Source organism: Gekko japonicus, unplaced genomic scaffold (genome assembly GCF_001447785.1).
Source record: "Gekko japonicus isolate JY-2015 unplaced genomic scaffold, Gekko_japonicus_V1.1 scaffold240, whole genome shotgun sequence".
In the NCBI taxonomy this organism is placed as follows: Eukaryota; Metazoa; Chordata; class Lepidosauria; order Squamata; family Gekkonidae; genus Gekko; species Gekko japonicus.
In genome coordinates, this window is record NW_015164672.1 from 1,026,762 (window position 1) to 1,050,802 (window position 24,041).

A 24,041-nucleotide genomic window follows, 5' to 3' on the forward strand; every position below is an offset into this window, starting at 1 on the left:
CCCCCCAATTTGGGGGGCTTCAATCCACTGCTGGCCAGTGGGCAAAGCCCCACCCTGAACTGCCCCCTCGTGCACTGACCAAGTCAGCGCAATGGTATCACCCAGAAGTGACCCAGAAGTGACATCATCATGCCAGGAGCATTGGCACATTGACACTCTAGCATTTTGTCTGAAATTCTATGGTTACCATAGTGGTTTTGGTCAAAATGCTAGAGCGTTGATGCACGTGTAAAGAATTCTCCAGGACAGACTTAAGAGGGGGGCAAGCATTTTGTCTGAAATTCTATGGTTACCATAGTGGTTTTGGTCAAAATGCTAGAGCGTTGATGCACGTGTAAAGAATTCTCCAGGACAGACTTAAGAGGGGGGCCTCCCCGCTAAAAACGATGTAAGACCTGGCAACCCTGGCTTGCAGTGGTGATTTTTTTTTCGTGACGTCTCAAGAGTGAAGGATGAGCCCCCTTATTTTTTGTCAAAAGGGTAAATTTTGTGTGAGGACGGTAGTTTGAGAATGATATTCCCCGGGAAACATAAATGCAGCATTGTGTTCCCAGTTATTGCTGTCCACCAATTTCACAAATGTTCCATGCCATCTCTGTCAGTATATTTGCCAGCCAAACTTCCAACATTTTGTGTCTCCATTAATTGGTTCCACGAATGGCTGACCTATTTTTCTCTTCTCCCTCCAACTCCCCTCTCCAGAGTTTTTTATGGATGGACTGGGAAACCTGCTGGTCGGTTCCTGCCGCGATGTCGGTGTAGATCACCAGAGTCGGGACCCTGCCACCGATTCTCAGCTGGCTGCCGTTGAGAAGACTTATAGCAAATTCCGAACAAATACCCAGGAACAGATCCGATTGAAATTGTCTTTACACTATTTTAAGAACAGGCTGAAATGCTACACGAGGATAGGATAACCGCTGTCTGGCTAAGTTGCTCCTGTGTCTCCAGAGGTGATGTTTCTTGAAGGAGTTAAACTGAGGAACTGGGTTCACCAGCACTGAGCATCTTGGCCTATGGACCATCCTTTCTGGCTAGAGCCAGAGTCAGCAAAAGAGCTTCTAGGCTCACTGGATGGAGACTAAAGATTCCATTTGATATCTCAGTCTGTGCCACTGTCTTCTCATAGGAAGAGCTTTTTTTTCTGGAAAAAGAGGTGCCGGAACTCTCAAGAGGGAAATGAAGTTTTCAATCTGTATACTGAAAACTCATGAGCTTTTAAACTCTGTTCCGGTGCGTTCCCCCAGAAAAAAAGCCCTGCTCGTAGGTCCCACTGAGAGGATGGCTACCATGAAATGAATGTCTGAAGTGCTATTTATTTGGGTTGCTGTTGCCACTTTAAAATACCAGGTTCAACACAGTAATTAAATGTGCCAATCCTGTGGGTCAAGATGGGAGCCGCCATGAATCTACAGATATTAGAGGCCTACGTATAAGACCAAGGACTGCAAAATCTCTTCTGCTCTTGGCAAGTGGGGCTCATGCTAGAAAACCTTGCGGTGGCTTTATACCCTTAGCTGGAGTTTATAAAATTAAAATGATTTAGGAAGGGAAAACCAGGGAAAACAGCATCACCTTTCCTGTGGGGGTCTAAGATTTGAGTCCAGTAGCACTTTAAAGACCAGCAACATTTCCTGGATAGAAGCTTTTGAGACTGAAATCTCCCTTTGCTGCAATCTCCCTTTGCTTCTACTCTAGAAAACTTGTCGATCTTCAAGACGCTGTTGGACTTGAGTCTCGCTCTTCTAATGCCGACCCACACACAGCTACCCATCTGAAACACTGTGGGGGCGGGTATTTGTTTTTAAGGTTGTAATTAAAACAGGACAATCCTTGACAGAGTTACACCTGTCTAACCCACTGACTTCAACAGGCTTAGAAGGTGTAATGCTTCTCAGGAAGGCCCTAAGTCAGTAGTGCTGGGCCAGTTGCACAAGATGCTCAGCCTCATCCATTCACCTGTGCGCGGACAGTGAAGGGTGGGGTATAAATCCAATCTCTTCTTCTTCTTCCTGCCATTTGGAATGGGCTACCTCCGACCTGTTCTCCAAGCTGGGCCTCTGCCCCCACAGCCCCAATGCGAGGCAGTGATCCTGGTTTGGGCTCAGCTATGCACCCTTTGCCTGAGCAACTGTACTTTGGCAGCTTTGGGGGCTTCCATGTATTGGTTACATTGGCCTTCCACAGAATGATCCCAGCATTTGATGAACATGCTGACTTTAAGGATGAGCGCTTGTCTACTGTAAGGGGGTGGCAGTGGCTACAAGCATGGATGGCTTCAAGAGGGAAATAGATAAGCACAGGGGTCATTTCATAGAAAAAGAGCTAGGGGAACTCATTAGCATAACTCATTAGCATATGCCACACCCCCTGACATCAGGGGCCCGGCGGTGGACCTGCAAGGCCAGCGGGAGTGCGAGGAAGCCCCGCCAAGGCCCTCCCTGGCCCCAGGCAGGCAGGGGTGGGGAGAGGTGGGGAGGAAGCAACTTACCCTCCCTCTTCTCCTGCCTCCTCCTGGCTGAATGAGGGCTGGAAGCGGGGCGGCCGGAAGCAGGGGGCGGGGCTTCGTCATGTGCCGCGCCCCTCTGCACCTCACCCGGGGGGACTGCGTTCTCACGCGGTCCCCCCCAGAATGACCTCTGGATAAGCATATGGAGCAGAGGTCCATCAGTGGCTATTAGCCACAAGGTATAGATAGGAAGTCTCAGTCTGGGGCAAGTGATGCACGGTATTCTTGGTGCTTGGAAGGGGGGGCAACAGTGGGAGAGCTTCTAGTGTCCTGGCCCCACTGCTGGACCTCCTGATGGCACCTGGTATTTTTGGCCACTGTGTGACAGAGTGTTGGACTGGATGGGCCATTGGCCTGATCCAGTATTGGCTTCTCTTATGTTCTTATGTTTCTGATAAAATCCCAGAAGCGTGTTCTGAGAGCCAAATTAGACATTAAGTCTGGGGTGTCAAACATACGGTCCACAGGCCACATCCGGCCCCTGCGGGGCTCCTATCAGGCCTGCAAGCAACTGGCTTTCTGCTGCTTCTTGTTCATCCTTCCTTCTCTGGGGCTGCTGCTGCCTCACAGGTTGCTTGCTGATAGACAGCTATGTAAAATCTGTTTAAACGTAACGCTAAGGGAAAAAATGGAAAGAAAATGAGTCTTGATGGTAGTTGTGAGGGGAAGAAAATGAAACAAATATGGGATAATTTTTTTAAGTAAGTCATAAACGGGGGAGAGAATGGCTGAGGTTTGGGGGGCTCTTATGGAATAACACACATTTTAAGATCAGGTTGGTCAACCTGTAGAGAGGAGGCATGCATACGGGCTCAGAAGAACACACGACTCTTCAAAAGTTTAATGATTGCTATATTGCTGTCCCCGTTCAAGCTTAATTTTCTTGCAAAAGCCTACTGAGGTTTACGAAGATCCTTTTGCTCTGTTATTACAGACTGGAAACGCTAAGGCGAGAGATGTTCTGTTTGAACAAACACAGAAAAATGCAGATATTGGGTTCCCACTAACAGAGGGCTTATGGGACTAGATTTGTACCATGACCCACATGTGGGGGAGAACTTCAGCCATTGGCTGAACTGTGTAGCCTCACTCTGATCTCCGCAGGCAACAAATCTGACAGTCTCCGGAGGGTGCAGCCGTGGATGTGCAACCGTTTACTGCTTCCTTGAGTCTTTGGATCCGGACCTGCAACTTGCTCAGTGATTTCCTGGTTAAGCCCTGATCTGAACTCGGGTTTCCGAGCCCAAGAATGAGCCATCTGTGTAGCCCATAATCTCAAAATACTCTGCAGTTTACCAAACCTGCTTTAAAATGCAAAGAGAGCCCTTAATTTCTAGGGGTTTGTTTCTTTTAAGTAGAACAAGGTTTCTGGGGGGGGGGGACAAAGTATTTTTCTCCCTACACTACACAGCATTGTGGGATAACCACCACCTATTTATTTTTTCTTTTTAATCTACTGGTCCTAAGAGGTAGATAAACAAACATGAATTGGTTATATTCATATCATATGTATATATGGTCATCCTTCCCCTAGACTGACATGAAGTACAGATCTACAGGCACTTTAACTAGGCATTGATTAATTCATTGGGGGTGGGGAAGGGGCGTAATTACAGGTGCTAGATGGAACCACAGGACACCAAGTGTTTTCTGTTTGCAGCCCTTAAACATAGTCAACAAAGTTGAGCCACCCACCGTCAGTATCTGTCTCCTGGAGGTGCCTTTCTATGCTGCTTTGCATTTACTTGTTGACACAGAATACACTGAGAAGCTTCCCTTTCAGCTTCCAGAGAAGAGCCCTGAAACTACCATTATTCTGGCCAATGCATCAGCCATGGCTGTTCCACCCGCATGAGTATTTTGATGAAATTCGTGTAGGATTCTTCTGAGACAAACATGACGGACCACCACACTTCCATCAGGAATAATCTACCAAACTTCTTGGCTCTGGGTGGCCCCATACCCTTTCACAGCTTCAATTTTCGCTTTGGTATATGGTGGGTCTTTTGGCCAGTCAAAGGTTGGGAGGAGCGACATCTGTAGTGGAGATGTCTGACTAGCTGCCTCCTTAGATGCCATCAGCTCTTCAGTCTCCTTTTATTTCTTCTGTATGTCCTTTCTGATGCACTCTGATATGGATTACTGCAACTTACTTAGGCTTCATAAGTGCTTCAAGTAACCTGACGACCCGGGGGCTGTTGGCAGTCTTTTCTCCCACTGCTGTTATAAAGCCTTATTCTTTCCATAGGAGTCCATGAGCATGCACTACCCCAAATGCATATTTAGAGTTTGTGAAAACATTCACCATCTTTCCTTCAGCTAGCTCAAGAGCTCAAGTAAGTGCCACTAGCTCTACAGCTAGTAGGGCATGTGCTTTCACTGTGGTGTTGGAGGTCACTACTGCATCTCCTGTTCTTATAGTCCCCTCCAACATTCTGCTCAATCCATCCACATATTATATCAATTTGGCATTTGGGGTAGAGGCATCTTTAAGGTCAGATTTGATCAGCGTGACATCACTCTTTTTTAAAAACAATTTTTTATTTTCATAACAAACATAAAATTGGGGTACGACATTTCAAATCTTCTTTTCCTCTATTAAACTACCTCACACATTAACTAGATCTATATTATTTTTCCACCTACTGTTATATAATATTTGCAAATATATAGGTGTACAGTTTCTTTTATTCTACTAATATAGGTTTTGTCTACGCATTTCGTTAAGTTTTTTCTTTGGATATATAAAAAAGCATAATTCTTTATTTTCTTCTGGATATTAATGTAATGGTCTTACTCCATTATCAATTCCCTCAGAAATTTCCCATCCCTTTTGTAGCTTTCCTCTTCTTGATTTTCTGATTTCTCCTCTTAAGTTTTAAATTCTTAATTCTGTGTCTTTTTCCCTTATAAGTGTAGAAATCTTCTGAGTATGAACATCTGTACTCAATCTTTAGAGTAGTTTGTGGATCCAAGTGTTGGTTTCTTTTGTCTCTCTGAGGTGACATGTGACTCCTTATTTTGGCAATTTCATCACCAATGTTTCTTTTATAAAGTCTCTGATGCACATTTGTAGAAGTTTTGTTTCTCTTTATAGGCGCAAACTCCATTCTGTGGATCATGTCATCTTGACTGAAGGTTTCCTCTGTATCTTCTACACAGTCTTTTTAACTCTTCTTTCCAGGCTGTCTGAACTGTCCCCTTCTTAGTTTGTTAGATCAGCATTTCTGTTTCATCTTGTGTGGGGTAAAAAACTTTTTTGACTGCCATTTTTACAGCTGCAATAACTGTGTTTTGAATTAAACTATGCAGGTCTTTTAATAAAGCCTCTGGCACCATTTGAAGTCTATCTGTGCCATCCATTTTTCAACAATGTATTAAAACCAAGGAGTCCCTAGAAATATTTTCCAAAAAAGTTTTACAATAACACCACTTCTAATGGGCGTATATCAACATTTTTAAAGTCCAATTAAACACCAAGACAATCTCTCCCTTATTATAAAAGAGTTTTGGGTGCCAGAATTCTAAAATTGGCCCCTTTAGTGTTAGGCCGAAAAAACTGCCACTCGGAAGACACTGGCTGGGTTCATTGGCTGCTTTGTGCAGTCCCGGCCAGCGTTCCAAGGTCATTTACATATGGAAGCTGATTGGACTACACTCCATTCCACACCTCAAACTCACCCCCCCCCAAGGCAGTTGGAATTTTCAGTTGGGAGAGGAGAATGATGTCAGCTGCTCCCTAGGCAGAGGTTGTGTGTGTGTGGGGGGGGGGGGTTGTAAAGACAGACAGGCAGATAAACGTTGGCTGATGGTTGCCAACTCCAGGTTCGAACTCCAGGACATAGGGTTGCCAACTCCAGGTTGGAAACTTCCAGGATATTTTAGGGATGAAGCCTGCTGAGGGTGGGATCTGAGGAGGAGGAGGAAGAGGGGGACCTCAGACAGATACAATGCCATGCTGCCCACACTCCAGACAAGCTGTTGCCAGTCTCCAGGTGACAGCTGGAGAGATCTTAAAGCTTTGGTGCTACTTCAAAGTTCCCCAGGAGCCCAAAACAGAGTAGTGTTTTGGAAAATCTTGAGGAATTGTTTGGTGCATTTACGATGGGGCTCCTGGGGAACTATTGTTGCCAATCTTGGCCCAGCAGCCATCAAACCATTCTCTTCAACCCCCTGCTGTGCAGCTGACTTTCCCCTAGGGTTGCCAATCTCCAGGTGGGACCTGGAGATCTCCCACTGCTACAATTGATCTCCAGATGACAGAGATCAGTTCCCCTAGAGAAAATGACTGCTTTAGGAGGGTAGACCCTATGACATTATACCTGCTGAGTCCTTCCGCCCCCCCCCCGCCCAATGCTGCCCTCTACAGAATCCACCCCCCAAACCTCCAGGTATTTCCCTCCTTAGAGCTGGCAACCCTACATTCCCCTCAGTGCCTGTTGGGAGTGGGTGGTGGGGGAGGGGAAGGGAGTGGGCGACCGGAGGCTTCTGCCTCCTGTCTCCGGTCCTGGAGTGGGGGGGGTGGAAACGGACCCGGCAGCCGGAGGCTTGCACCTCCAGTCGCCGGCCCTGGAGTGAGTGGGGTTGAGTGGGGGGAAACGGACCCTGCGGCCGGATGTCGGCCCTGGAGTGGGTGGGGGTGGATTTGTACTGTAGCAATATGGCAAAACACCAAGGATGATAAAGAGAAGGGAAATGGAAGTTTGAGAAAGGAGGATGCAAGGATGAGAACAAGATGAAAGTAAGAAAAAGGTGGGATGGAGTTGGTTCTCTTTTCTGCAAACCAAGATTTCAAGTCACAATTTAATCTTGGGTTGCCATGAAAGCAGTGAGTTTTCAATTTGTGTATAAGGGGAACAGGGAGGAAGCCTGATGCAACATACAAATCTAGGATCCCCCAAACTAACTTGTTATTACATCTGATACTAAACTAATGCTTGAAAATAATGCTGCTGTTGTTTAATTCTCTTCAGCTAGAAGATGAAATCTCAACTTTACGACAAGTGTTAGTAGCCAAAGAGAAGCATCTTGTGGAAATAAAACAAAAACTTGGTATCAACTTGATGAATGAACTGAAACAGAACTTTAGCAAAAGCTGGCATGATGTGCAAACCACCACTGCGTGAGTACAAACTACCCACACAATCGTTCTTTACTTTTGTGTAGCACTAAGTGTTTCTTTCACAAATCTTTAGAAATTTAGTGGGGTTCAGTGGTTTGACTGCTAAACACATATAACAAAAAAACATAAAGTGAGTTTTAATTGATTTATATTCACATGTGAATTATCTCAGAATGAGTGAGTTATATTAAAATCAAAAGATAAGGAACTACTAACAGCCATCAGTGAGCTTCATGGTTCAACAGCTCTCGGAATCAATTCTCCCATTACTACTGGCTACTAGTATGGTATGGCCGAGATTGGGGGGGCAAGGCGGGCGACAGAAGGCCGATGCCTCCGTCGCCCGGCCCTCTACAGAATCCACCCCCCAAACCTCCAGGTATTTCCCTCCTTAGAGCTGGCAACCCTACATTCCCCTCAGTGCCTGTTGGTAGGCAACTAAGCTTGGTCCTGTCACCTACTTTGGCCTTTGGGAGAAAACACATTGGGGCCAATCCTGATAGGGTTGCCAACTCCAGATGGGAAATTCCTGGAGACTTGAGGGATGGAGCCTGAAGAGGGTGAGGTTTGAGGAGGGGTGGGACCTCAGACAGGTACACTGCCATAGACTCCACCCTCCAAACCAGTCAGTCTCACATAGGGAACCATTGTTGCCAATCTCCAGGTGAGGGCTGGAGAGCACTCAGTATTACAACTGCTCTGCAGAAGGGAGGGCAGAAGTCAGCTGAAGTCAAAGGGGCAGATAATGGTAGGTTGGTGGCTAGCTGGCTAGCTGGGAAGGAGAAGGGGTTGCCAACTACATGCTGACAAATTCCTGGGGATTTGAGGGGTGGAGCCTGGAGAGGGTGGGGTTTGCAGAGGGGTGGGACCTCAGACAGGTAGAATGCCATAGACTCCACCCTCCAAACCAGCCATTTTGTCCTGGGTAACAATTGTTGCCAATCTCCAGGTGAGGGCTACAGATTACTCACAATTACAACTGCTCTTCAGGTAGCAGAGATCAGTTCCTCTGGAGAAAACAGTGGACTCTGTCATTATACCCTGCTAAGGTCACCACAGCAAATTGACACTGTTTGCCCAAAGCCAGAGCACTGCCCCAGAGCCTCTTTCTAGATCTCGTTGTATTGCTTTCACAACGGGCTTTACTGCTAGTATCAACATAAGTCAGGAATGTTACCTATTATTTACATTTCAAGACCTTGCGGTTTGAACAAAAGTTTCAGTGAAGAAAAGAATAAATTGTTATGGGAATGTAATCAGTGAAAAAAATAGAGTAAGATCCAATTTTCTTTTTCCCCTTAAGAAATCAAGTCCTTATATTCCATTTATTTCAAGTATAGTTGACTTTAGTCCTTATTTCAGCAGCTTTGGTTTGATGCTTTAAAAAGTCTTCATGTTGTTCCAGCTGCTTACTTTTTATCTCCAGACAAGAAAAGGGGGGGTGGGAGATTCTGTTTCTAGTTCACTAAGATTCAGAGTCAAATTCAGCTAGTTTTTCTCTAATTTTATATTTCACAAAGTACAGTCTTAGACAAGATCTTTCTCTTTGTTTTTTTTGTCCAAGAGGCTGCTTGAGAAGTTGCTTTAAATTCTTTTCATAGCCACTAGAAAGGAAGGAGGGGGGCAAGAAGTGAATTCTTCACCCCTCCATTCCAATGTCTTTTTAAACTCTAAAGGGGCTTCACGATAGATGGTAGACTTGCTGGTGTTGCTTTACAATGTACTCATGGTGTTATGCTTCATTGATGGTATGGATGAGGTTCCAGCTTTCCCCCTCCTGCCGGGCAATCATGACTGTGCGCCCATGTTTGACAAAGGTGCTCTCAGCTGGCTCCTGCATCAGTGCAAATTTGGACCCTGCCCCCGCTTGTGGGGGGGGGGTCCAAATCAAGCCCCTTGCAACAAGCTCCTCTACGGGAAGTTCATTAGAAGTTCATTAGAGTTTGGGAGCCCCCGAATCCTCCTAAAGGAGCTGGGGAGTCAGACAGCACCCGGGAGCTCTTCCTGGTGCGACCGTTCCCGTCGCACCTAAGCCGGCCTCTCCGTGTGACATAAGAACATAAGAGAAGCCAATGTTGGATCAGGCCAATGGTCCATCCAGTCCAACACTCTGTCACAAAGTGGCCAAAATTACCAGGTGCCATCAGGAGGTCCACCAGTGGGGCCAGGACATCACCCTTCACTTGAATACATTCATGTATAATCTCAGATTTTTCTTCGAAAGGAAACAGAGTTGCTGGGTTTAGACGCAAACAATGTTAAGTCTTCCTTTTTAAGTCTTCCTTTCTCAGCAGCAAGGCTTCGTATTTGGCAAGTCAAGAATTGGTCAGCCACTGGGATTCTCTCTGCTGCAACAGGGCGTCGACACTATGAGGACAGTGTATATGCAAAGGCTGCCCCAATGTAAACTTTCAAGCATTTTCATCTGCTTCGGGATCAGTATCACTATTAACTCTGAAAACATTCAAAAGCCTTCCCCAAAGGGGTCCTCATCCTTGTCTTGCTGGATCTTGCACAATTTGCTCAAATACATTTGCTTAGGAACCACATGCATAATACCCTTTAAAAGTGCAGGTTTGTAATCCTCAAGTTTCTTTAAATTGCCTTGGTGGGTGTGTCCTCAGGATCCTCTCTAAAAGGGCAAACATGGTCTGATGTTCCTGATGCTCTTTTTGAGCTACAGCGTGAACCTTTTCTATAACCAGTCTCTTTCCTTCAGCCAAGTGGGTTTGCGAGTGGCAAAAATACTTTGAAACAATGAAGTGAGCCTTTCCAGAATCTTGCCTTAAACTAAGCATTCCTTGTTTCCAGTTAAACAAGTCGGAGGTGGTAAATAGGACATGGACCAAAAAGCAATCCCTCCTCTGGCAGTCGAAGCCTCTCGCAGAGGCATTTGCAAATTGTGCATCCTGTCTGGCGGAGGGACTGGAGCTGGAGCCAGAGTGGGGCTTGCTGTTTGTGGGGTAGGCACACGTGCGGTGGAAACCAGGCACTAAGGTTCAGTAAACCTGGAATAACATCCTCCACTCCCGCAGACATTTCCGATGTTCTTGGGACTGCCTCCCGTCACCCAGGCTGTGTCGCCCATTCAACAGTTTACATCTGGGCAGTAAGATTCAATAATCCCTGAGCTGCTTCAGCCACATTCACTGGCACCTCCCTTGGGGATGTAGAGGTACCTTAAAGCCTCTTGTGAGCGGCCAGCCTGGGCAAGCACAGTCTCTGGAGTACAGGGAAATCTGAAATCCTCCGGTGACTCAACATATTGGGGTGGCAGAGTGAACGCTGAAGCAGAAGGTGAGGAATAGGGTGGAGAAGGAGCCGATGTAAGCTAACGGGGCACTCGGGTGCAGAGGAGATTCTGTAGTGGCTTACAGCTGTAGGGATGACAATGGACTGGGGGGGGGATCTAAGTCCTTCCTCTTCCCGGCTATCTAACCAAAGGTAAAGCCTCCCTATGAAGCGATTCAGTGGGTCGGCATTGTCAGCAGACTGAAATACTTTAACCTTTAACTTGGCGGAGGGTTCACTATTAGGCATAATTTTCACATTTGTAACTTCATTTGCATTTTCTTAGTACAACTTCCACAATCCTTTACAAATCAGGATTAGTTATAGCATATACCCATGAGTCATACACAGACCTCCACCATCTTGGACACGCTATTTTAAAAAAGAGCACCAGGGGGAAGGAAGTCAGTTGGCAAGCAGCTATTCCTCCAGGGGTGCACCGGGGTCCCGTGGTGACCAGGCGCTGGGAAGCGGGAGACACAGAGGCAAGGCCTCAGAACTCGGAAGGGAAGCTGGGAGTCCGGACCCAAGAGAAAGGTCAAAGTGACAGAGTACAGCTTTCAAAATAGAAAGGAGAGTTTTAGCAGTGGTAGATTCAGTGGGTGTGGTCAGACGGGCAGGTTGCCACAGCAGTATCTCAGCTTTAAATAAGCTGCTTGAGTTTGGAGCAGTTTCTGTTAATCAGACATAGGGTTGCCAGGTCTGAGTTGGAAAATACCTGGAGACTTTGGGGGTGGAACCAGGAGAGGGCGGCGTTTAGGGAGGGGAGGGGCCTCAGCATAGTACAAGGCCATAGAGCTGAACCTTTGAAGCAGCCATTTTCTCCAGGGGAGCTGACCTCTGTCAGCTGGAGATCAGTTGTAAAAGCGGGACATCCCCAGGCCCCACCTGGAGTTGGAAACCCTAATCAAGCAGCACCCCCTAAGTTGGCATCATAGTGCCGCGGGGCCATGGTTGGTTGTTCACATCACTAACGTGCCTCAACCATGGACCTGCAGCTGGGTTGGTTGTTTTTGTCTAAGTCCCACTGTGTGCGTAGAAACAGATCAGTGCACACGCACTCCTGGCCGTGTTCTATGGGGGCACTGAAGCGCACGTCGGAGTGGGGTTTAAAAAACTGAGGCGCCAGAAATGGAGTGGAATGATCACACCACTCATGTGTTTCAATGGCATGCCTGGGTGATCAGACGCCTGGAAACCTGCCATGGAAGCATCTCACCGAGGTAGCCACCAGAATTTGCCGTTGGCTATTGAGTCCGCATGGGAGTCGTTTTAGTGTGAGGTAGGGACAACTGGGGCATGGGAGCTGTATATGTGCATTTGATTGCGCCCATTTGGTCTGGAGAGGAGGTGTGGCTATGTCAGGCCAATCTGCTCACGTGATCACAACAGTTTCATAAAATCAAAAAAAGAATTCCCTCAGAAACCTATCCTCTGCAGCAATGCAGAAGCAAAATGAAACCTTTTCTTGTGTGGTGATATCTGTAGTCTCGTCAACAATTACACTGCAATAAACAGCTGCTTTAATCTCTCTCACTAGTGTACGTAGAACATTGTGACCCATGATTTCAAGCATTTCATTCACAATGGTAGGTGAAATCCATTTGTAGTGTGTACAATTCAACCATGATTAGAGCTGTGGAATGTCTTCGGCATGTAGCAGCAAGAGCTGTTTCAGGCTTGACTCTTCCTCATCATGGCTGTGTATTCCACTGCCTTAACAAGCAAGGTACCTTACTGATGATAAAATTGTCAGCAGTGCCGTTCTAACATCTTGCATGTGCTTCTGTTGGCCTTCTGAAAACTTGCTATGTACATTTACCCCTGCTTTAACAGAGGCTATAGCTTGGACAGCTGCATGGTGCAAGTTAGAATTCTGATGGCTGTGAAGTCTGAACACTTCCTTCTTCAAGTCTGAGAAACCATTTTGAAGAAAAGCTTCATGTGCATCCTTGTCTCTTGATGTGTTTAGAAGAGGAACACTCATGTCATTCGCTGCTAAGCAATATATCACAATACACTTTTTCCATTGCCACATCATAAGAGAGCCATTCATAGGTTCTTTCCCAAGTATCTTGGTACTGTCGTCCTGGCTTTTGCTTCACATTACTGCAGGCAAGGCCGGTGCGTCCATAGACCCGAGTTAGGCAGCTGCCTAGAGCGTCCCCTTCCTGGAAGTGCTGGCCTGCCGTTGAGGGCCAGGACTTCCCTGGGCTGGAGACCACCCCATAGTCCTCCTGCCTCTGGCTGCAGAGAGTCTCATCTGGGTCTTCTCCTCCGAAGTGGGACCAAGAGCGGTGACCCTTCCTCCCTTGTTTTCCCGCTGGCCGACTCGGGTCTTTTCTTTCTGTCTTGGCTTGCACATCGCGTGCCTGGCCCAGGGGTCAGGGAAGGATCTCTCACCCGCCACCATGGAGATGTGTTCCAGCCTCTGCCTAGGGTTGCCAAGTCGACTTACCTGGAAAGCGGGGGGATCTCGGGCTCCATTGGGTGTCTCCCCACGTGCGCGCTTTGCGCGCATGCACCACGACGACGTCACCAGAAGTGACATCATCGTGTCACCCACATTGGGGGCGGGGCACCGTGACTCGAGGGAAAACCATAGAGTTTTCCCTCGATTCACAGAGTGGCCCCCCCATAACGTTGCCAGCGTGATTATGTCTCCTCCGGGTGACATCATCACGCTGGGGATGCCCTCTGGCAAGGGGTGGAGTTCCCCCCGGGGCCCGATCCACTGACGGTGGGTAACGGGTCTCCCGGGCGGGAATTTACCCACCCCCAGCGGGGACTTTGCAAGCCTACCTCCGCCCCAGGCTGCTGGGGCAGGGGGTGCCCACCTGCCAATCCCTCCATGCCAGGAGACGTGGAGGTCTCGGAGTGCTGCGGTGGTCCCTCAGGGCAGACAGCAACCAACCAGGAGATCAAAGCCAAGCAGAGTGCTGACCAGAAGCAGAGCAAAAGCATCGACAAGCTGCTGAAAGTCAAGAAGCGGGAGTACAAACAGACCAACCACTGCCTCCTCTTGCTGGGTGAGTGGCCGTGGTGGGTCGTGCGCTCGGGGAGTGGGGGGCAGGCAGCTTGGCTGGGCCAGCAAGCGGTGCCACCAGCAGTAGCAGCAGCAGCAGCCCACTCGCCCTGGCTGGAGAGAATCGCCACCTTGTTTCCCTGGCCCTGGGCGGCCAAGGGGTTGAAAGGCTGTCTTGACTGCCCGTCAGAGTGCTCGCTCACTCGCTGCAGTCTCTGTTGGTATTTGCACTTTTGGAATCTGCTTCGCATCGCGCCCTCCCCACTTGCTGGTTGCAATTTTGTCTGCCAGTTGGAGGGGAAAGAAAAGTCTCACCTAGGGCAATTTCTCACTAGAGCTGCCTCGCAGCACAGCGCTGTTTGCCCCAACACAAACATGTCAATTTCACACCCGAGGCTGCGGGGCTGCATTTGACTCAGAGCTTCGCCCGATTTCCTCCGCAGTTTCATGATCCTCAAAAACCAGGATCACGAAACTGTGGAGGAAATCAGGCGAAGCCCCGAGTCAAAATGCAGCCCCGGAGCTTTGGGTGTGAAATTGACATGTTTGTGTCGAGGCAAACGGCGCTGTGTTGCGAGGAAGCTCTAGTGAGAAATCGCCCCTAGTGTGCAAAAGAACCTGGCACTGGCCCTGACTGCAGGATGTTGTAGGTGTACAAGAGGAATCTTCGGCATCAGAAAGGACTTTCCTCTTTTTAATTACAAATCAATCTATGGCAAATTGAATGGAATGGTGGACTGACAACAATTCAAAGGAAATATCAGGATTCTGAAGGAGGAGAAATTACATATAAAAAATTGGAGCAGGGGAGCCACATTAACCATAGTATCAGAGAACAGAGATTTATGACCTGATCCTGAAGGGGGTCAACGTTTGAAATAATACAAAAACAAACTGACCTAAAAAGGAAATAAAAAAGAATCTTGGACACAGTCTGAATATTATGGCCTGTACACATCAGATGTTATATTTAGGTCCTTGGCAAATATGTGTGAATGTCTGTTGGGACAGGCTTGCCTGGGTTGTGCAGACAGGGTGTAATCCCTGCAGCTTCTAACTTTTAGTAATAGCATTTCAAATTTTCCATACTGTTTTACAGCTTTTTATCCAAACAACCACCATGCAAAGTAAACCACAGTGCAATAAAACTGTTCTATGCTTCAAACATAGTCAAAAGCCCCGGAACACCTTTAAGACTAACAATCTTTATTGCAACACTAGGAAAAAGGCTCGTTGTGGAAATAAATACAACGGCCTCTAGAAACAGGCTCTGGGCGGGTGCCCCAGCCTTGGACACTCAGTGTCAATTTGCTGTGGTGACCTCAGCAGGGTATAATGACACTGAGTCCACCATTTTCTCCAGAGGAACTGATCTCTGCTACCTAAAGAACAGTTGTAATTTTGAGTGGTCTCCAGCCCTCACCTGGAGATTGGCAATGGTGGTTCCCCAGAAGGGAATAGTTGGTTTGGAGGCTGGAATCTATGGCTCTGTACCTGTCCGAGGTCCCACACCTCCTGAAACCTCACCCTCTCCAGGCTCCATCCCTCACATCTCCAGGAATTTCCCACCTGGAGTTGGCAACCCTATCTCCTTCCCAGCCAATCATCAACCTACCTTTATTTCCCCCTCACTCTTCAGCTTTCCACCCCACACACACCTGCAGCCTCTCCCGTGCTCTGAAGCCCTGACTGCTACGTCACATTGGCTGTCATATGGGGGCCACCTCAGCAGCATATAAGGATACAGAGCCCACCATTTTCTCCAGGGGAACTGATCTCTGCCATCTGGAAAGCAGTTGTAATTCTGAGTGATCTCCAGCCCTCACCTGGAGATTGGACACATTTTACCTCAGAACAGCAAACTGTTTAGAATGTTAGAAGCAAAAGCCAATCAAGTAGCATATGCAAACGGCCTCTGTGTTCTGAGGCAAAGGCCAATGAGGCTGCATATGCAAATAACCTCTGTGTTCTGACTGGCTATGGGGGGGGGGAGGAACAGCAAACTGTTTAAAATGTTGGAGGCGAGACTCAAGCAATGCAGCCAGTGGATAGGGACAGATTCTGAGTGTCACACCAGGGCGCTAACCAATTCCGGAGCGTGTGGAATGTTCTAGAGAAGTGCCACCACCATTCGGCTTTCATTTATAAGGGAGATAAGCTTTTGAGAAACACAGCTCTCTTCATGAGAGAGTTGTGTTTCTCGAAAGCTTATGCTACAATAAAGATTGGTGCTACTGGGCTTTTTACTATTTTGCAATAACGGACTAACAGGGCTAACTCCTCTGGATGCTTGAAACATGTTCATGTTAGCTGTAGCTGTGTAGGTGGTGAACAATTGTCAATACACACCTACTTGACCACTGTTTAGAGTGTAGACAATTTTAAAAGAATGCTTAGGTTTGCTGGGGCCATTAATTAACTTTAAAAAGGAACTGGTTCAGCATCCAGCAAACGTAGAAAATCACAGACTTGAAGAAGACACAAAATATCTATCTACCAAAAGAATCCCCAAATCTTATAGCAATACATTTGCTGTAGTTTTGAAAGTGCTACTCAACCGTCCCCCCCCAATTTCTTCTCTAAGCATCAACTAGTTGGTTGCCCCTTTGAAACTCTAACACGTCATTTTAGGTAACAGCAAAATGAAGAGCATGAACATGTACAGAGCGCACATTCCTTGCCGATGTTCTCTCTGGGCTGCACACAGGGCAAAAGGACATTTTTAAAAGACCTCTGATCCGTATCCCCCTCCATCTTGTTCATGCAGATGGGCTTTCTCATTGCTTCAGAGAGGCAGCAGCTTGGCTGCTACTTTAGGAATTCTCCTTTTCTTCAACAGATGCCACCTCACCATTTAAAAATGAAATGGAAATTGAAAGAAAGGAGTGGCTGAAGCAGCCCCACCCCACCATAAAAAAACCTGTTCTCAATCAAGGGTAGCTAGACCCATCCCACACCCAGCAAAAAGCAACGACAGCAGCAAGCAAACAAACAAACAAACAAAGCTATTTCAGCAAAGAAACATAGGCCTTCCCCTTCCAGTGTTCCATTTCCAAAATACAATGTAATGATTGTCGGATTCTATGGTACAGTAACAGAATGCTCATGGGAGCTTACAGCACGGCAAAGCTCTCACGCTCAGGCTGCATTGTGCGTGCAAGAAACAAAAGACACCCGGAACATTCTTTAACTATTCAAACCAATAAAGGAGTTTATTATAGGAACTCCATTTGTCGATGGAAAAGAGTAGAGACAGATTCTCTAATCGAATCTAACTAACTAGATGGACGAAGATGCAGGAAACATATCCTGCTGTCATGTTTGCCAAGATGGAAGAGGCAATGTGGTGTGAGAGAGGGCTGTTAGGTCCATAAGAGTATCAGTCTCCACATCAAAGAGATAGCCGTGCGTCCTGACCTCTCTATCAGTCTAACTCTCTAGCAGCCCCCCTCTGAAGTCTGAGGCACGAGACAGCATAAAAGTCCTTCACAGGTCTTTTAAGGCAGTGTATGAATTCTTTTTTAAAATAAAATTTTATTTTTTATAAATATAAGCAGAACAGAAAAAAATAAAATGATATGATATGATAATGTAATAAAAGATTATCATTTAATCTCCATCTTTCCCTTCTGTCTCTGTTTTGTTGCTAAGTTACTACTAATAGATGGTGATCTGCAAAGGTTTTTTGTTTGCACTCTCTAGACAATACAGTCCACAGTAAACAATGACTGAGAAAAACCAATAAATAACAACTGTGCACTGACCAACCCACCCAAGAGCAATAGAAAAGAGACTTCAATACAATAAGTAATGCATGTAATCCATCATAGGACAGTACACAAATTCATAATATCCCAAAGGGAAAGAACAAAGTCCAGAATAACAATCTCTCATAACAATCAAGTCTGGAATAGATGTCCACTTCATGTTTGGTCCAACTTACATAGTAGCAACCCTTGTAGGTGCTTTCTAAAATTTAGGAGACCTGGCCCATATAAAACCTGAATGATTGTTTACCTGTTAAGAATCTGCTTAGAGACTTTACAGTATTGGCTTGTAGCTCCTGAGGAAGGACCTGAAGTCCGAAACACTAATTTATACCTAGGAAAAGTGTTGAAAAGTGGTGGACATCTGACTTCATTGTGGACATCTATTCCAGACTTGATTGTGGACATCTATTCCAGCCCAGTACATTCCCATTTAACTCAGGGGGAGGTGGGAATCAAAACAATCCAGAAATGTATTTCCAAGCCACAGCAGAGAGTTTTCTCAGTGTGGTCTGTGGAGAAATGCATTTTTTTTTTCCTATGGAGGTTTGAAATTAGCAATACCTTCACACAAATACATACTAACAAACAGGAACAAAGCCCCAAAGAATCATGGAAATTGTAATATGATACAATAAGAAGAGTGGGCAGTCCTGTGCTCCAGCTGCCACTGTAACCGAGTCCCTCATGTGAGTATGTCAATACTGCCTGGCACTGGTTGCCCGGGAGAGACTCAGTGTTCCCCCTGGCCAAATCCAGGGGATCTTGAGCCCCTTAACCCCCCAGGTTTGCATCTGTGCTATAGGTAAAGGTAAAGGTTTCTCTTGCTCGAAAGCCAGTCGAAACCGACTCTAGGGTTGCAGTGCTCATCTCCGTTTCCAAGCCGAAGAGCCAGCGCTGTTCGAAGACATTTCCGTGGTCATGTGGTCGGCATGAGTAAATGCCGAGGCGCACGGAACGCTGTTACCTTCCCACCGAAGTAGTACCTATTTATCTACTTGCAATTTCTTGCTTTTGAACTGCTGGGTGGGCAGGAGCTGGAACCAGAGACGGGAGCTCACTCTGTGAGGGCAAGTTTGGTGTAGTGGTTAAGTGTGCAGACTCTAATCTGGGAGAACCGGGTTTGATTCCCCACTCCTCCACTTGCACCTGCTGATGTGACCTTGGGTCAGTCACAAGCTCTGGCACAGCTGTCCTTGAAAAAGAGCAGTTTGTGTCAGAGTTCTCTCAGCCCCACCCACCTCACAGGGTGTCTGTTGTGGGGAGGGGAAGGGAAAGGAGTTTGTAAGCCGCTCTGAGACTCCAAGTGAAGGGCGGGGTATAAATCCAATCTCTTCTTCTTCTTCTTCTTCTTCATGCAGCACTCGTGTCTCAAACTGCTGAACTACTGACCTTCCAGCCTGCAGTTCAGCGTCTTACTTGAGCCACCGCAGCTCCTCCCATATCTCCGATGCTAATGAAGGATGCAACTACTTAAGTACCGCTTAAGTGAACGGATTTGGAGTAGAAAACTGATTTACCACCCACTTGCTATTCCTTGAGGACTGTACAGAACCACACATCAGTAGCTAGTGGGGACAATCTGGGGTGTAAAATGGTAGGAAAATGTCAGATGAATGCACTGTTAGCTAAAGTTAACTCTGGGGAGGGGTCCTATTCTGTATCTGAATAATCAGATGAGGATATTGGAGATGGTCTTGGTTTAGAATAACTGATGAGCAAGCCGATGTACTCTTCCACATGTACCATTTTCCAGAGGAACTTGGAAAACAGGGCCACCTTTGATCCTTGATCACATAACAGTTCTTATCAGCGGATGTTAAAAGAGTAGTAACAGTAATGCTCCCCCGCCCCCGAAAAGCATCTAATAAATACAATTCGGGGTCTAGTAGCAACTATAATCGGGACAGGGCATAGTGCATAGTCCATGGAAGTCTAGGCCAAAATAACATCTTGTTCATCTTTAAGGTGCCACTAGACTCCTGTTTATTGTTGCTACAACTGACTAATACAGCTACCCCTCTGAAACTATGATTTCCACAGGTTTCTGCAGACGGAATCAGTTCTGGTAGCTGGAGAAGGATCACATTGACCACATCGAACAATGAGGTAATGCTTCATTAAGTTCCTTATTGCGCAGAGATGCCTGGACAAGCAGGCTGCGCAAGACATCTAGTCAGGATTAGGGGAACTGATTCAATCCTGGATTCCTTGTGGCTGAGCCCTAAAAGTTTGGAACACACCTGGACAAATGAGGAAAAGACTCACCCAGTATCCTACCTGAGGGAGAAGATACAAAGAGGGGATGTACAATACTTTCGTTTTTCTCAAGTGGTCAAGCCAGTACATTCCCATTTAACTCAGGGGGAGGTGGGAATCAAAACAATCCAGAAATGTATTTCCAAGCCACAGCAGAGAGTTTTCTCAGTGTGGTCTGTGGAGAAATGCTTTTTTTTTTTTTTCCCTATGGAGGTTTGAAATCAGCAATACCTTCACTCTTTTAAAAGTCCCCCCCCCCAAAGCAGGGAACAAGCAGGAAGGGGGGAAGTTCAATTCCTTTCTAGACTTACCTCAGCCCACCTTCATACAAATGCTAATAGGTCTACCTAATGGGATGGTCAAACTCCCCTCCCCCTTCAAGCAGGGAATAGATGCTTGGAGGAATTAAATACTAGAGAGACTTCAGAAAGGAACTCCAGGAAAATCTCCAGGAAAAGCTTCTCTGACCTGGCTTGACCTGGTCAGTGGGTGGGGAAAAGAGAGATGATAAAACGTCCAGGAAGCAAGGAGGAAGCTCTCTCCTTTATGATGACTCTGTTAGAGCAGACAGAACTCTTACCTGCGGTCTGGAGGAGGTGAGAAGTCAGGAGGAGGATCAGGGTTGCCAACTCTGGCTTGGCACATTCCTGGAGATTTGTAGGGGGTGCCTGTGAAGGGTGGAGTTTGTGGAGGGGGGGGACCTCAGCAGGGGTGTCATTCTGTAGAGTCCACCCTTTGAAGCCGACAGTTCCACCAGCAGAGCTCTGACCTTACAACTGGTCTCTTCAACCAGGAGATCAGTGGTAACTCTGGGAGAAACCCAGGCCCCACCTGGAGGTTGGTAACCTTAATTAGAATTTCATGACTGGAAATGTTAGCTCGATCCAACTCAGTGTTTATCATCCTGCCTATTAGCTGGTAGCTTTGCGCATGCTGATCAGATTGTATTTGTTTGGTTGGACGTAATATGAATGTGCATCCCACATGCTCCCCTTTGAAAAGGGAAGTATTTTTTTATACCTATGGGTAGGTGGGGCTGCTGGATAACAGGTGCCTGGAGGCCATAGGCTGCAGCCAGGGGGGTGGAGGTGGAGTTAAGGGGATTTCAGCACTAGAAACACTGATGGAGTACAGTGGGTGGGGTTCCTAGGTGCTCTTTGCCGGCTCTGCTCTGTCGGGAGCTTTCTGAGAATGGAAGGGTGCTCTTTCCATCTGCCCTGGCGGGTACGGAGGTGAGTGACTTTTGCAATACTTACTGAGATTGAAGGAATTGTTTTGCAATGGATATGACCCCCCCCCTCCCCAAAGTCTCCAGGTTCTCTCTGAGAAGTGGACTTTTGTTTAAAGTGGAAAGGGAAATTATCTTTGAGGGGGCCTATCTGAGATGTTTTAGAGAGGGTTTTCATTGTGTTTGGCTTTTCTCGTTTTTGCTAGATGTTGGTGTTTGGTCCTGTGGTTAGCTAGGTAGAGAGAGTGGAGTGGGAAGGGGACTGGGATACTAAGGGAGGATTCTTGAACCTCCAGGGCACTAAGAATTGCTGAGCAAAAGTAGAGCCGGAAGCAGCATTACACCCCTTTTGTATCCGTTGACTTCAATGGACTTAGAAGGGTGTAAATTTGCTCAGGACTGTAGTGCAAGGGACCCAATGGAGAGTGAGAGAATAAGGGTGACCTTTTGTCTCTTCGCCCGGTTTTCTTGGCACATGTGGGCTGGCTTTTCTTCTTTGCAGTCTCCGAGAGTGCCCGTCACTCCTTCATTGAATTGTCACACCCTTCTGCTTAAGTGAGTTTGGGTAGGGTAGCCAGCTCTGGGCTGGGGAATTCCTGGAGATTTGGAGGTGGAGGCTGGGGAGAGCAGGGTTTAGGGAGGGGAGGGACGTATGATCAAGGGATCCTACATTTTGTGATACTGCTGTCCTTCCCCAACGCGTCTTGCCACGTATGCATAAAGGGTTGGATCCAGACAGCTTTTCTGGTGGTGAAAAAGAAGGAAGGTCTCTGTGTGATCATCTCAGAAGGTGGAAGGGATTGCCTAGGGTGCCTGAGCCACTAAAAGTGGGCAGTCCTGCAGCACCCCTGGCCCCAACTCCACCACCCTGATCTCCAGGCTGACCAGTGGCTTGAGCCAGCTGACCATCCAGCAGCACGAGGCCCGCCCACTGGGCTGTCTGGCGGTGTTGGGAGCACCTACTGGCCAGAGGTTCAGTGCCTGCCCAGGCTGGCCAGCAGGGGAGTGTGCCTGGAGCAGGGGAGTGCCTTGGGCTGGCTCTGCTGGGAATCATGGGACCTGCATGGGAAAATCCCATGTGGGACAGGGGCGATAGTCAGGAGGAGGCAGGGGTCATTTAATAGAAAAAGAGGTGCAGGAGCTCATTAGCATAACTCATTAGCATAACTTATTTGCATATGCCACACCCCCGACCTCACTGGAAGTGTCAGAGGGCAACACCCACCGCTCAGGCTCCACTGGACTGTTTTGGATTGCTAGCTATGGGGGGGGGGGAACGTGCAGATCTGTCCTCGCAGAGGAGGGAGAGCTTGTACCTGAATAAAACTTGGTCTTAAAGGTGCCACTGGACTGTCTTGGACTAGGGGGCCGGGGGGAGTTCAGCAACTTACCTGGCTGCTTCATCCTCTGACTGAGGGCTGCTGGGAGCAGGGGGTGGGGCTTATTGCATGTGCCTGCCCCCTGGGCCTTTTACTGCCGGAGCTCCGCTCCTGTGCACTCCTGCAGGAAATGACCCCTGGGAGGAGGATTAGGGTTGCCAATTCTGGCTTGGCACATTTCTGGAGATTTGTAGGGGGGGTGCCTGTTAGAATATCTGTATCGACCGGTAGCCAGGTGCCCAAGGCTTTAACGCAGCAGAGCCATCTGGCACAGTGTACGTGTGATCAAGATACAAAGTTACACGGAGCCTATTTATATTTGAGAAACTAATATTAGAAGCAGGCCCATAGCCACAGAGGAGCTGGCAAGGCTGACGCCCCCTCACAAATCTGCGGTGTCCCTTATAGCCCCGCCCACCAGCGCCAGCCTTGGTCAGCTCTCAGGCAGCGCTTCGCCCACCAGCAGCTCCATCGGCAGTGCCTCCGTGACAACAGCGGTGGCTCGCTCCGGAGGGCTCCAACGATGGCAGCCTGAGCCACAGCCATGGGGGTGGGGGGACTTGAGCCAAGGAGGAGGTGAGGGGAGAGGGCAGCGAATGTGCACCTTGCCAGGTCTTCTTGCTTCCTGAAGCAGGAAGACCCGGTGAGGCCATGCGCTGGCCACCTCTCTCCTTCGCCTCCTTCTCAGCCGGGTCGCTCAAGCCCCCACCCCCAGCTCAGCAGCTCTGTGACAGCGGCAGCTCACTCTGGAGGGCTCCAATGGCAGCCTGAGTGTGCCGGAAACAGGAAGACCCCGTGAGGCCTTGCAGCAGCCACCCTCTCCCTCTCCTCCTACTCGGCCAGGTCACTCAAGCCTCCTCCACCACCACCCCCGGCTCAGGCTGCCATAATCGGAGCCCTACGGAGCAATGCTCCCTCTAAGCTGTGGAGTCTTGTGAGCAAAAATTCTACTTTGTGAGCGACTGGCATTAAAGCTATGAGCGAGCGATTTGGCTACTGCATAAATTAGTTTGCTCTGGAGCCCTCTTTCCTGTGCTAAGATAAAAACATGTAAGCCGGAGGCTAAAAAACTGTGAGCTAGCTCACACTAACTCAGCTTAGTGGGAACACTGCTCCGGAGCAAGCTGCCACTGCTGCTGCTGTCACAGAGGAGCTGTGGTTGGAGCTGCTGGTGGGTGAAGCACTGCCTGAGAGCTGGGCAAGGCTGGTGTGGGAGGGTAGGAAGCAGGTGGGTGTTCCCCCACTCTTGGTACTTGCCCCCTCAGTGGGAAGATTCTAGCTACGGGGCTGATTAAGCGTTTTTTATAGGAACTCCATTTCTAGATGGGATAGAGGAGTGATAGATTCTCTAATCTAGTCTAACTAATTAGATGGATTGAGATACAGGAAAGCATCCTACTCTCATGTTGCCAAGATGGAGAAAACATGGCATTGCGAAGGGGAAGCTGGAAGGAAGGAAAC

At 47.8% G+C, this 24,041-nt stretch overlaps 1 protein-coding gene across 1 annotated transcript in view; it reads left to right on the plus strand.

Moving 5' to 3' along the window:
• The first annotated feature begins 13,773 nt into the window (after window positions 1-13,773).
• The window catches only part of B4GALNT2 (beta-1,4-N-acetyl-galactosaminyl transferase 2), a 60,647-nt gene continuing 50,379 nt past the window's right edge, over window positions 13,774-24,041 (plus strand). Inside the window, exons 1-2 of the mRNA XM_015409212.1 lie at window positions 13,774-13,951; window positions 22,989-23,130. Of these exons, the coding sequence (XP_015264698.1) occupies window positions 13,774-13,951; window positions 22,989-23,130 (320 nt within the window). The remainder of the gene's footprint in view (window positions 13,952-22,988; window positions 23,131-24,041) is intronic.